Raw genomic sequence first — 14,667 nt, 5'->3', positions numbered from 1 at the left:
TTTTTAATCATTTAATATGAGGAAGTTTTTCCATCTCCAGTTATAACAACTCTTAATAAGTTATTCTCTTATATAATTATAGCTACCAAGACCCTTTACATTACAACCTGAAGTGTCATTTTCTTAATTTGATTCTATTTATTTTTGATATTCTTACTTTTGAATTATAGTCTATTTTCATTGCTCTTTTAACTGCAGACATCTGCTTGGAGAACAGCTATATTCTTTAGAAAATTAATATGCTTTAATTGCTTACTTCACAGCAAATGGTGTCAGAGGCAGGTAGTTTACTTATTGTGTATGTTTAAGTATATTGACTTTTTTGTGTGCCATAAATAATTTATTTTTCTTGATTTTTTAAAATTCATTTCTGCTTTTACCTGCTGATATAAATCAGAAATGCCTAATTCTTAAAGTAAATCAATAAACAGATTTTGAAAAAGCTTTGAGTTACTTGAAACACATTTTTATGTCTTGACATACCTAAACTGCAGCTGATTATTTAATCCTTACTTTTCTCATATTTGCCAAAACTACTCAGTAAAAATTTGAGGCATTTATCAAAAGTTACATATTTTATGACTTCAATTTTGTGTAATCACAACATCAATATTTTGCTAATTGTTACTCTTGATTTATTTTATCACTGAGTTGTCAGGATTATTCTCACATTCTTTCCAAAATCATTCCATGTCATAATCATTTAATAAGTATTTACAAAATTCTGGCTACATGTGCTAGGTAAGTGGGTTCAAAATGAGTAACACTAATCTTATCCTCAAGGATCTCTCAGTCTTTTCGTATCTTAAAATAATACTCGGTTTGTCTGGAAATGAGAGATACTCCATACACATGCATTGAGTTTTCTAGATGCTTATCTAGAGCTAAGCTTTTGAAGCTTATCCCCTAAAATATTAAAACAACTTAAAATGAAAATCCATAAAAAAAGAAAAATGTCTTGAGGGGCTGGATGCTTTGGTGCATGCCTGTAATTCCAAGGCTTTGGGAGGCGAAGGCAGTTGGTTTACATGAGTCCAGGTTTGAAACCGGCCTGGACAGTATAGTCAGACCCCATCTCTACAAAAATTAGCCAGGCACAGTGACTGCGCCTATTGCTCCAGTCGTACAGTGGCACAGCCATGGCTCACTGCAGCCTCAAGCTCTTGGGCTCACGTGATCCTGAGCTGACATGGGAGGACCACTTGAGCCCAAGAGCTTGAGGCTGCAGTGAGCCGTGGTCGTGCCACTGCATTCTAGCCTGGGTGACAGAGCGAGACCCTTTCTCAAAAACAAAGAATATTGAACATCTTCCTGCATTCTTCAGTGGAATAAACTGAGCTCTCTTTTTAAATTGTGACTTACATTTATCATTGTGAATAGCCATTATTTTCAGGTTTTTTCCAGTTGTACTGGAAGCTATCATTTTTCATAGCTGTTAATGTGTACTATTTCCTTAAATTCTCATTTCTTATAATGTAAAGAGATTCTGAGAAGTGGCCTTAGAGTGAATAGGTTGACATAGTTTTTACCTCTAAAAAGTAAGTCCATAAGCTTTTTTAGTATTACAGCCAAAAGTGTGGATTCTCACTAATGCCTTTTCAGCTTTCATTATCATCTTAAGGATTTCATAGTGGTTCCAAACTAGCTCCTTTGAACTGCTGTTAGTAGTCTTATTTAAACTTAAAGCTACAGCAGGGGTAAACCTTAAATATTATGCTAAGTGAGAGAAGTCAGACACAAAGCCATGTATTTGTATAAAATGTCCAGAGTTGGCAAATCTGCAGAAATATAGTGATTTGGTGGTTGCAAAGGGCTAGAAGAAAGAGAATGGAGAATGACTACTAACGGGTGTGTAGTTTCTTCTGGAGATCATGAAAATGTTCTGGAATTAGGTAATGATGATTGAACAACTGTATAAATAAACTGAAAACTACTGAATTGTTTAAAAGGGTGAATCTTATATATGTTATATCAATTTTTTAAAATCTAAATACAAATTTTTCTAATGAGACCCTTCAAAACACCACTACCTGGGTTGGCTTTTTTCTCTTTTTGAAGAGACATGATCTCTCACTGTATCACTCAGGCTGCTGGAAGGCAGTGCGGGATCTCAGCTCACTGCAGCCTCAACCTCCCAGGCTCGAGTGATCCTCTCACCTCAGCCCCCCAGGTAGTTGGGGCCACTGGCACAGGCCACCACATCCAGCTAAGTTTTGGTTTTTTTTGGATTTTTTTGTAGAGGCAGGATTTTGCCATCTTGCCCAGGGCTGGTCTTGAACTCCTGAGCTCAGGCAATTGGCATCTCAGTGTGCTGGGATTATAGGCATGAGCCACTGCTCCCAGCTGCTACTTTCTAAATCTATACTTACTTTTTTTTTTTTTTTTTGGAGACAGAGTCTCATTCTGTCACCCAGGTTGGAGTGCAGTGGTGCAATCTTGGCTCACTGCAACCTCCACCTCCCAGGTTCAAGCCATTCTTCTGCCTCAGCCTCCTGAGTAGTTAGGACTACAGGCACGCACCACCATGCCAGCTAATTATTGTATTTTTAGTAGAGATGGGATTTCACCATATTGGCCAGGCTGGTCTCAAACTCCTGATCTCAAGTGATCTGCTTGCCTTGGCCTCCCAACAGTGCTGGGATTACAGGTGTGAGCCACTACACCCGGCTATATATATTTTCATTTTTGTCTTTTATTCATTGGTTTATATTTTTAGTCTCAGTTGTAATTTACTGTGAAAACATAATTTGTATTTTCCTTAGGGGTAATAGAAGTCTGGCTGTGTCTAATGAAAATTTAAATGATTCCCATTTTTTGTAAAGGAAAGACCAAAAGTCTTATACTTAGTAGAATAGTGTCTACTCAGACTCCCTAGCGTCAGCAGTCTTACAAGTATCAGAAAATAAATGTGTGTGAACCCCAGATATCTAAAGAATCGTTTTTCAAATGAGAAGCCTCATAATCTGAATAATTTTAAGAGCTATTATAAAGGATCGTAGTAATTAAAAATAAAACAAAAAAAATCTGTTACTCTTGCATTTTTCTCCATTAAGCACAAACTACAAAATCTTTCCAAAATGTAAATTTTGTATTGCTTTTAGTTTTCTTTGCTTGACTTTTATTACTTAATTTTAAACGTTTTATATTATATGTGATATTTATTTTCTGTTTTTGTGATTTGATTTATAGCTTTTCAATCTTTAAAATTTTAGTTTGTCATTCTAGTGTTTGAAAATGAGTAATTCCTTTGATTGGTAAGCTGTTAAATAAATTTTTATGTTTTATTTTTAGGCTATGGAGTTATTAGTAGAGAAAGCAATCAGCAGTGCTTCTAGCCCTCAGAGCCCTGGGGATGCACTGAGAAGAGTTTTTGAGTGCATTTCTTCAGGGATTATTCTTAAAGGTAACTTTTACTTTGTTTTAAATGAAGTAAAATGAAATTTACTCATTTCCTGGTTGAATACTTTTTTTTATGAATGGACAGTGCTAATGCTTTTGTCTCCCTGTGTTTGATTGCTGTAGGTAGTCCTGGACTTTTGGATCCTTGTGAAAAGGATCCCTTTGATACCTTGGCAACAATGACTGACCAGCAGCGTGAAGACATTACATCCAGTGCACAGGTACTAGTATTCCCAAATCCAGAGCTCTGTTGAGTTACTCCAGTAAGGTTTTATTTTTCTGTTACTGTTCTAAATATTGTAAGTCATTATGTAATATTTATTCTTCTGCTTCTGTAGTAAGCAAATCCTTAGAGAGGATATTAAAATAGCTTGCCCAAAAAATTCTATTAGATTTCACTAATAGAATTCAAAATTTCATTATTTAATTATATCGCCATTTCTAAGTAAGCATATTATGTATTATAAAAATAGAGCAATATTTGCAGTGTCTCATTGAATCTGGATAATAGGTTATGTATCAAGATTAGCAGAAATTCTTATGTCCTCTGGTTGTACAAAAGTCATTTGCTGTGGTGTTTATGGTCATTATTGTTATAATTTAACCTTTCCTGCCACTGTCAAATAAAGTAAATAAAAATGAGGGCTCTGGAGACAGAATCCCTGGATTTGACTACCAGTTCTGCCATCTCATCTATAATACGGATATAAAAGCAGTATCTTCTCAAACAGGATTGTTGAGAAGATTAAATGAGTTAATATGTGTAACCATCCTAGCACCTGGTATATGGAAGGATCTTAAAAGTTAACTGGTATTATCATTATCTTCATCTTATTAACCCTATTGAGAGAATAATTATGAAAAAGAAAAAACATTGAACCTAATTAATGAATGAAAAAATAACCTATAATTGGTATAGCTTTCCATTGTTGATTCCAGAAATGTGCTGAGTAGGGGAAAAAAGCATAGTAGCTATGAACAATAATCCACTCTAAGATGCTTGGGAGTTGTTGGATTTAAGATCTTGGTTTATTATCTTGAATAATTTGAAATTTGAAAGATGTAAATTGTTATGCAGAAACTGTACTGGGGGAGAGATAGTGGTAATAGAACTTTATGGATATCTTTACAGACCCAGAACATGACAAATTCTTATGCATTTGATGTTTTTATTTCTTTCATTTAATTTTCTAAGGAAGAAGATAGTTGCCTTGAGTGTCTCTTCTTTCTCCCTTTGGTACTTACAAGAATTAGTTATAAATTTAAGGGAAAAGAAATTCAGGAGGAAACACTTGAAAACTAACAAAATTCGTTATTAAGAAGAATGCTTATTTTTCAAAAAATGTGACCTTAAAGAAAGTGGTCTGGTTTTAGGAGAACATTTAGAAGTGTTCTTACTAAAAGTGAAGGAGTTACATAATGTATAATGCATTTATGTAGCATTCATGACAAAACAGTTGCATGAGAAGGAAACAGATTAGTACTTCCTAGGAGTTAAGGATAGGAAGGAATGGCGTGGCTCTAACAGGGTCTTGTGGCAACAGAACAGTTGACCATCTTGATTGTGATGGTGATTACATGACATAAGGCTGCATGTGTGATGAAATTGCATGGAGCTGTACACACTTGCACATGTAAATGAATGCATATAACTGATGAAATATGAAGTACGAGTGTCAATTTCAGTTTGTTTTTTGGTGGCCTGTAGCTCCCATGTTAATGTCCCTCTTCCTTCCTTTGTCTCTGGAATGATTCCATATTTCCTTCTATAGTGTCTACCTTTATTCTTGTATGCCACTGTGTTTTTTCTCCAGTGATCCTTTTCAAGTTGCCTCTGCCAGATACAGCCTTTGTCATTTAATAAAATTCCTTCCTCTAGGTAGATGTACATAGTTTAATGTACCTTTAAAAGGGCAAAATTTATAAGGTTAATCACCCCTTCCCAAGAAGGAAATAGATTGTAAAATAAACCTTTAATCTTTGATGATTATTAAAATTCCAAAATGTATGGGAATAATTCATATCAATCTTCAAATTTAGTTTGCTGCTAAATAATTGTCAGTAATATGATAGAATTTTCTCTTCTTGTCAGACCTTAGAAATACCTGCAAACCACATGCAGAGCAAGAGATTGTAGAGTGCTTACTAAAGCCTCAAATGCTATCTTGGTTTTACTTATTGGAGTAGTCTTTCATTTAGAAACTAGTAATAAATTAGCATAGGCTGGGCCGGGCGAAGTGGCTTAAGCCTGTAATCCCAGTACTTAAGGAGGCCGAGGCAGGCAGACCACCACCTGAGGTCAGGAGTTTGAGACCAATATGACAAAACCCTGTCTCTACTAAAAATAAAAAAGTAGCCGGGAGTGGTGGCATGAGCGCCGGTAGTACCAGCTACTTGAGAGGCTGAGGCACGAGAATCACTTGAACCCAGGAGGCACTGCAGTAAGCCAAAATCACACCATTGCACTCCAGCCTGGGCAACAGAGTGAGACTCTTTTTCAAAAAGAGGAATAGACTGATGCTTAGTAGCAATATCTCTATCGTAAAAATGTATAAATATTCAGCCAGGCACAGTGGCTCACACCTGTAATCCCAGCAGTTTGGGAGACCGAAGTAGGTGGGTCATCTGAGGTCAGGAGTTTGAGACCAGCCTGACCAACATGGAGAAACCCCACCTCTACTAAAAATAAAAAAAAAATTAACCGGGTGTGATGGCACATGCCTGTAATCCCAGCTATTCAGGATGCTGAGGCAGGAGAATCGCTTGAACCTGGGAGGCAGAGGTTGTGGTAAGCCAAGATTGGACCATTACACTCCAGCCTGAGCAACAAGAGCAAAACTCTTGTCTCAAAAAAAAAAAAGTATAAATATTTGTTATTGTATATGAGATACCTTTGGATATTTTCTATTAATGTAGAAGAAAACCCTATTCTGTTATATTTAGGAAGGATCTTTTATAAGTTTCTCTCAAAGAGTTAGTGTATTATAATGATAAAAATTCCTAGTTCTCACCTGGGAAATTAACAGCCTTATAACTTAAGTGAGGTAGAGAAACACTCAGTACTGGCAAAAATCTGTAATAATTGCAGACTAAGTAGCATGCTGTATCAAGTCCTGACTGCTGATGACTTTGAGACTTTCAGGATTTTCAAAGCATATGTATGAGGCAAAATTCTTAGGAACTAGAATTACCCAACTTGAGGGAAAAGTTTTGGAGCAATAAATTCCCATGTGGATGACTATAACCAGTAACTATCCTATATCTCATAATCAGAGCAGGGATTTAAAATAGTCTGAACAGCAGTCACTTTGAAAAACAGGTTAGGGCTGGGCACAGTGGCTCACGCCTGTAAACTCAACACTTTGGGAGGCCGAGGCAAGAGGATTGGTTGAGCCCAGGAGTTTAGACCAACCTGGCAACATAGCGTAACCTCATCTCTATAAAAAAAAATTTTTGGCCAGGCATGGTGGCTCATGCCTGTAATCCCAGCACTTTGGGAGGCCGAGGTAGGTGGATCACGAGATCAGGAGTTCAAGACCGGCCTGACCAACATGGTAAAACCCTGTCTCTACTAAAAATACAAATATTAACCAGGTGTGATGGTGGTCACCTGTAGTCCCAGCTACTCACTCAAGAGATGGCAGAATTGCTTACACTCGAGAGGGGGAGGTTGCAGTGAGCCGAGATCGCACCCCTGCCCTCTAGCCTGGGAAACAGAGCGAGACTCCATCTCAAAAAAAAAAAAAAAAAAAAAAAGAAGAAAGAAAATACAAGTTATAGCCAGGCGTAATGGCTCATGCCTGTAATCCTAGCAGGTAGGCAGAGTTCAAGAGCAGCCTGGGCAGCATGGAGAAACCCCATCTCTACAGAAAATACAAAAATTAGCCAGTTGTGTTGGTACAAGCATGAGGTCCTGGCTACTCGGGAGACTGAGTGAGGTCACTTGAGCCCAGGGAGATTGAGGTTGCAGTGAGCTGTGATGGCACCACTGCATTCCAGCCTGGGCAATAGAGTAAGACCCTGTCTCAAAAAAAAAAAAAAATTATAAATAACAATTAGATACTGTTTGGCCCATCATACCTGTGAGAATTTTTTTTCCCATTTATAGTATCCAGAAGGGGAGCAGACTTGCATACATATTACTACTAGATACGTTAATCAGTATAAATTTTGGGGACCTTTGTTTGTCAATATTCATGTTCAGCGGTCCCACTGATTAAAAGTTCTCTCTCTAGAACTTGTCGCTTAAGTACACAGAAACATCTTAAAACAGGCATTCATTGTAGTACAGTAATAAAAATACTGGAACCAGCCTAGTGTTTACCAGTAGAAAATTAGGTAAATAAGTTTGGTACATCCACATGAGTATAATTATAGTTCTTAAATTATATGCTGTCTACCAAATGCCTAGGGAGGCCATCAGCAACCATTCTGTTAAAGCAGGTAGCTCCCATTTTGCTTTGTTTTCAATACCCTGCTTGTTTTTTTGATGACACTTCTCACAAGTTTTGTAATTTTTGTGTGTGTCCTAGCTCCACTAAATGTAAGCTTCATGAAAGCAGAAATTTTGCTTATTGTTTACACTCAGATATGCTAAGTGCTTAATTAGGTATCTGCTAAATGAACAAACATTTGAATGAATAGTTAAATGAAAAAAAAAATGAATTGTGATCCTTTTTATAAAGCTGGGGAGGCGTGTGTTTGTTCAGCCCATGCCTTAGCCCTGTGAACATGGGCATTTGATGAAAAACTGGGAAAATACATGGATATGAACAAAAGAGGGGCTTGCTGAGTGACAAAGACACTTTCCTGTCAGTTTCAGGATGGTGTTTTTTGTTTTTTTAAATAAACGTAATACTGAATTTACTTAAATTTTTTTTAACTTAATGTTTAAGTAAACAAAATGGCATGCACACAGAAAAGCCTGGAAATAAAACTATGAGAACCTACAGATTATTTCATTTGTGAAACTAATTCCTTTAAATGTTTCTTTCATTACATATGCTTTTTTATGTTGCATTTGGAGGGAGGTAAATGTAATAAGTATTATTACTTGGGGTTTTTCAGATAACTCAAAATTCTGACTCTTTGTTGCAGTTTGCATTGAGACTCCTTGCATTCCGCCAGATACACAAAGTTCTAGGCATGGATCCATTACCGCAAATGAGCCAGCGTTTTAACATCCACAACAACAGGAAACGAAGAAGGGATAGTGATGGAGTTGATGGATTTGAAGCTGAGGGGAAAAAAGACAAGAAAGATTATGATAACTTTTAAAGTATCTGTGAATCTTCAGTGTTAAAAAAAACAACAGGTGCCCATTTGTTGGCTGTTTTTCATTCATAATAATGTCTACATAAAAAAAATCAAGAATTTAAAGGATTTCATAGAAGAACCAAGTTTTTCTATGATGTTAAAAAATGTATAGTGTTAGGTGTTATTTGAATGCGAAGACACCAAAAAAAAAAAAAAGTGCTCCGACTAGGAGGGAAGCAGTGGTTCTGATTTTTTCCCATTATTTTGATTTTATTTTCTCGTTGTCCTAGCTCCCCTCGCCCTAGCTCCCCTCCCCCGCCCCATTTTTGTGTCTTTTATTAACCTAGTGCATTGTCTTATTAAATCTTTACTGTATTTAATGCAGGATTTGTGCTTCAGTTGCTCTGTGTATTTTGATATTTTTATTTAGAGGTTTTGTTTGCTTTTTGATACTAGTTGTAAGTTACTTTGTGTTATAGATGATATCCTTTACCCCTTCCTAATATTTTACAGCAGTACGTTTTTTTGTAACGTGAGACTGCAGAATTTTTTTTTTTTTTTCTGTATGTGAAGGATTACAACACAAAAAGTTATCCTGCCATTTGAGTGCTCAGAACTGAATGTTTCTGCAGATCTTGTGGCATTTGTCTCTAGTGTGATATATAAAGGTGTAATTAAGACAGATTTCTGTTAATCTAATCAAGTTTCCTGTTAGTTGTGCATTAGCAGTATAAAAGCTAATATATATTATATGGTCTTGCAACAGTTTTAAAGCCTCTGCATAATTGATAATAAAAATGCATGACATTTTTGTTTTTAATAGACTTTTAAAATTATAATTTTAGGTTTAACACGTAGATCTTTGTACAGTTGACTTTTTGACATAGCAAGGCCAAAAATAACTTTCTGAATATTTTTTTCTTGTGTATAAGTGGAAAGGGCATTTTTCACATATAAGTGGGTTAACCAATATTTTCAAAAGAACTTTATCATTGTGCAACTAACAACAGTAACTAGCCCTTAATTATGGTGACAGTTCCTTATTGGTGTGTGTGAGATTACTCTAGCAACTATTACAGTGTAACACAGTTGATCTTCTCCACACACCCCATCACCCAGATAATTTACAGTTCTGTTAACAGTGAGGTTGATAAAGTATTACTGATAAAAAAAAATTAAGAAAAAAACAGAAAATTATTTGGTGTGGCCATCTTACATGCTTATGTCTCCTACATAAAGCTAAATATTCTAGCAGTGATGTAATGAAAAAATTACATCTTAACTGTTGATGTATGTATGCTCTGGTACACAGATGTCATTTTGTTGTCACAGCACTACAGTGAAATACACAAATAAAAAATTAAATTCATATGACTTAAATGTATTATATATTAGAACTGACAACATAAACTACTTTTGCTTTGAAATAATGTATGCTTCAGTAAAATCATATTCAAATTTATTGAGTACTACATCTTATTATTCCTGACAAGTCTTTGTTGACTAAGCATATAATTTTCAGAAAATTTTCTAATTAAATACTGTATTGGCTTAATTTCTTTCTAGGGTAAGAATCTTCCCCCAGTCTTAGAGGGCCAGGAAATCATAGGGAGACCACAGGGGAAATAGAACAGGACACTCAGACTTTTCTCCCAGATTTGTCACATACAGATGGAGTATCAAATCCAAAAATCTGAAAGTGTCAAAATCTGAAACTTTTTGAGGGCCTACAAGGAAATACTCATTAGGGCATTTCAGATTTTCAGATTAGGGATGCTCAACTGGTATAATATAAATATTCCGAAATCCAAAACAGTTCTGGTCCCAAGCATTTCAGCTAAGATATACTCAACCTGTACTATCTCTTTAACTTGGGCAAGCCTTTTTTTCCCTTTTAAATCTTTCTGGGTCTCATTTTACTCTCCTTTAGAATTTTGTTTCTCACAGTTCCTTTCAAAGGGAAGGATGGTGGCTTGGCACAGTGGCTCACAGCTGTAATGCTAACACTTTTGGAGACTGAGGCAGGCAGATGTGCTTGAGCTCAGGAGTTTGATACCTGCCTAACTGCATTTTTAACAATCACTATAAGAGTGTTTCAAATTAGATTTTTTTTTTTCTTAAATTTTACATGGGATCCTTCAAGAACAAAAGCAAAACAAACAAAATTTTACATGGGAGACCGCACCATTGCACTCCAGCCTGGGCAATGAGCAAAGATCCATCTCAAAAAAAAAAAAAAAAGCTGGGTGCAGTGGCTCACACCTGTAATCCCAGCACTTTGGGAGGCTGAGGCAGGTGGATCACCTGAGGTCAGGAGTTCAAGACCAGCTTGGCCAACATGACGAAACCCTGTCTCTACTAAAAATACAAAAATTAGCCTGGCATGGTGGCAGAAGCCTGTGATCCCAGCTACTCAGGAGGCCTGGCCAAGGCATGAGAATCACTTGAACCTGGGAGGCGAAGGTTGCAGTGACCTGAGATCATGGCATTGCACTCCAGCCTGGGCAACAAGAGTGAAACTCTGTCTCAAAAGAAAAAAATTGCACGTGGTTCTGCTACAAACTAGATCATGCTTTAATAAACGCTTTATAGCAGTGACCATAATGTACTCTAGAGTGCAAAACTAAACTATATTTTAAATTTAGTATTAAGGGTATTTTGTCGTCAGCCAAATCGCATATATATAGTTATCAATATGTTAATTGGAATATTAAGCAGATAGTAATATCCCCATTCCCTAAGGAATTTTATTACTTGTAGTCTGGATAAATGTACTCTTCCTTTATCTTGCTTAGTGTAATATTGGGTGTAAAATAAAATCTGGAAATGTGAAACAGTTATATTACTTACTTAAAGCCTGAATTTTTGAGATGGAGTTTTGCTCTGTCCCCCAGGCTGGAGTGCAGTGATGCAATCATGGCTCACTGCAACCTCCTCCTCCAGGTTCACACCATTTTCCTGCCTCAGCCTCCCAAGTAACTGGAATTACAGGCAAGTGCCACCATGCCTGGCTAATTTTTGTATTTTTAGTAGAGACAGGGTTTCACCATGTTAGCCAGGCTGGTCTCCAGCTCCTGACCTCAAGTGATATACCAGTCTTGGCCTCCCAAAGTACTGGGATTACAGGCTTGAGCCACTATGCCCGGCCTGAATAGTTTTTAACATTAGTTAAGCTAATTCTGTATTAAATACAAAGTTAGTATATTCACTTTATTCTAATATAATCCCAAAAGAGAGAATATTTAATATTAAAGAAATAGGGTATTTCATTTGGAAAGGACTATTCAGTTTAGCAACAAACCTAATGTGAAAACCTTTTTCTAAAAAAGCAAGCAACCTATTGAATAAAAGTATGCAAGGGTGATTAAATTGATTATAAGAACTGATTACTCTAAAAATACATGAATGTTAAGAGTTCAGGCTGGGCGCAGTGGATCACTTGAGGTCAGGAGTTCAAGACCAGCCTGACCAATGTGGTGAAACCCCATCTCCTCTGCTAAAAATACAAAATTAGCCGGGTGACGTGGTGCCTGCCTGTAATCCCAGCTACTCAGGAGGCTGAGGCAGGAGAATCAGAGGCAGAGGTTGTGGTAAGCCAAGGTTGCGCCATTGCACTCCAGCTTGGACAAGAAGAGCGAAACTGTCTCAAAGAAGAAAAAAGAGTTAAGAGGTAGAGAATGAAAACATCAGAAAATATACCTAGGGCTTGGTTAAATGTGACCCCTGTATTACAGAATTACAGGATAATGCAACACAAAATATTCCTGATGTGATTGTGATTTACCTTGAACTTTGCTATGAGCTGTGAAAAAGAGAAAATTTCATTTCAGTGCAACCATAGTGTGCATTATAATGTAAACAAAAAACAGAAGCCCTGCCTTTTGCTAATCCATGATGTCCGATGTCCTGGGACCAGAGGGAAGTTAAAAACTGCATTGCCAATCACAACTAAATTAGCTAGCATTGGAACTCTTTAACAGAAGAGTTTATCTGAGTCCTTTATCTGAGTGATATTCAAGTAAGATATATAGTCCTCCTATATCTATGTAAAGTGATACTCAAAAGAGAGTGGCCAAGATAGTGAATTTATCTGAAATCATGTTGCATCCTTGGAACCACAAGAGATGACAAGGGAGAGAGAAAGGGTAACTTTTTTTTTTTTTTTGAGACAGAGTCTCACTCTGGAATGCAGTGGTGCAATCCTGGCTCACTGCAACCTCTGCCTCCTGGGTTCAAGCGACTCTTATGCCCAGCCTCCCAAGTAGCTGGGACTACAGGCAGGCACCACCACACCCAGCTAATTTTTGGGTTTTGCCATGTTGGCCAGTCCAATCTTGAACTCCTGGCCTCAAGTGATCCACCTGCCTTGGCTCCCAAAGTGCTGGGATTACCGTGAGCCACTGCGCCCGGCCAAAAAAGGTTAACTATCTTCTAATGCAAATAACTGTAAGAAAAAAATAATTGAAGAAAGGGTTTTTCTGTTTGTTTATGTTAATAGCAGCAATAAGATGGATGAGGGTCACTTGGAAAGAAGTTGCTGCTTGTGTTCAAAATTATCATCACTGGGGCCTGGCAAGGTGGCTCACGCCTGTAATCCCAACACTTTGGGAGGCTGAGGTGGGCAGATTGCTTGAGTTCAGGAGTTCAAGACCAGCCTGGACAACATGATGAGACTTGTCTCTAGAAAAAACACAAAAATTAGCCAGACGTGGTGGCTCACACCTGTAGTCCCAGCTATACAGGAGATTGAGATGGGAGGATCACTTGACCCCAGGAGGCAGAGGTTTCAGTGACCCAAGGTCACGCCAGTAATAACAGCACTTTGGGAGACCAAGGTAAGATGATTACTTGAACTTTTTAAGCATTCCAGTTTTGGTCTACCTCAAAGGCCTACCCATCAGCCTTTTTTCCATTCTAAAGAACCTACAAAGCTATATTTCTCCAAGGTCAATGGTTAAGATAGAAAAGGGAATTCATCTCCTTTACTCTGCATTTTAACCTTTCTCCAAACCAGAAGTCAGGAATGACATGCCATATACTGTATCCATGATATAGCTGTGTCTAATTTGGCTAAAACACAGTTATAAGAAAAGATTTCACATGAAAATCCCAATTTGGCTTCTCTTGAAAAATGGGAGGCCCAGCGCAGTGGCTTATGCCTGTAATCCCAGCACTTTGGGAGGCCGAGGTGGGCAGATCACCTGAGTTCAGGAGTTCGAGACCAGCCTGGCCAACATGGCAGAACCCTGTCTCTACTAAAAATACAAAAATTAGTCGGGCATGCTGGTGTGTGCCTGTAGGCCTAGCTACTCAGGAGGCCAAAGCAGGAGAATCGCTTGAACCCAGGAGCACTTCAGCAACAGAGCAAGACTCCATCTCAGAAAATAAAAAGAAAAATGAGAAAATCTGATGACACAGGGCTTGTGTTTCTACATGGTAACAATTAGCTAAAGCTGAGAGTAGGGGCCACCACTCTGTTTAGAAGATAAATTTTAGACAAAACCTGTTCTCAAGGGTTTCCTGCAGCCTCCATCATTTCCTATTTGTTGACCAGGCTAGCCCTGTTGGCATTTGATTTTATTATATCTCAGATGCCAGACATTTTACCTATGTATTCTTCCAACTTTAACATGGAACCACATCTGTTAAGCTTGGGAACAACCTCTAGTTACTTTCGATTCTAAATTCTTATTCTGTAATCAGGTATTTCCTATACCTTAGGACATTTAATGCTCCTCCACTTAATGTAACAGACAGTCACAGAGAAACACTTGATGGACTTTCTTCATTGATTTTTTTCAAAACAAATAGCAGGAAGAAGGCCTGAAATTTAAGTAAGCTACAGCCTTAAGGAAATCCTTCCTTTCACTGGAGAGACCAAATCCATTTACCTTCTGAAAATCTCAGTCACATTGGAGTAGCCTGCCTGTCATCCTGTCTTCTCTCTGGACTCAGAGAAAGAGGTAGAAGAAAGGGCATTGGGAGTTGAAGAAAATATAGATGAGCTAAAAG

The 14,667-nt window shown here is 37.5% G+C and overlaps 1 protein-coding gene across 3 annotated transcripts in view; it reads left to right on the top strand.

The window, feature by feature from the left end:
* The window catches only part of ZFR (zinc finger RNA binding protein), an 87,365-nt gene extending 77,248 nt beyond the window's left edge, over positions 1-10,117 (top strand). For all 3 annotated transcript variants that reach the window (XR_010342572.1, XM_012459937.3, XM_012459936.3), the window contains 3 exons: positions 3,292-3,403; positions 3,523-3,620; positions 8,497-10,117. Coding sequence is in view for 2 of the 3 variants with exons in the window: in XM_012459937.3 (XP_012315360.1) it covers positions 3,292-3,403; positions 3,523-3,620; positions 8,497-8,676 (390 nt within the window). In the remaining variant the exon portion in view is untranslated. The remainder of the gene's footprint in view (positions 1-3,291; positions 3,404-3,522; positions 3,621-8,496) is intronic.
* The last annotated feature ends 4,550 nt before the right edge of the window (positions 10,118-14,667 follow it).

This window comes from Aotus nancymaae, unplaced genomic scaffold, assembly GCF_030222135.1.
Source record: "Aotus nancymaae isolate 86718 unplaced genomic scaffold, 86718_ANA_hifiasm-v0.15.2.pri h1tg000014l, whole genome shotgun sequence".
Lineage (NCBI taxonomy): Eukaryota > Metazoa > Chordata > Mammalia > Primates > Aotidae > Aotus > Aotus nancymaae.
Note: the sequence above shows the minus strand (reverse complement) of the source record. Positions and strands in the feature narration are given on the sequence as shown.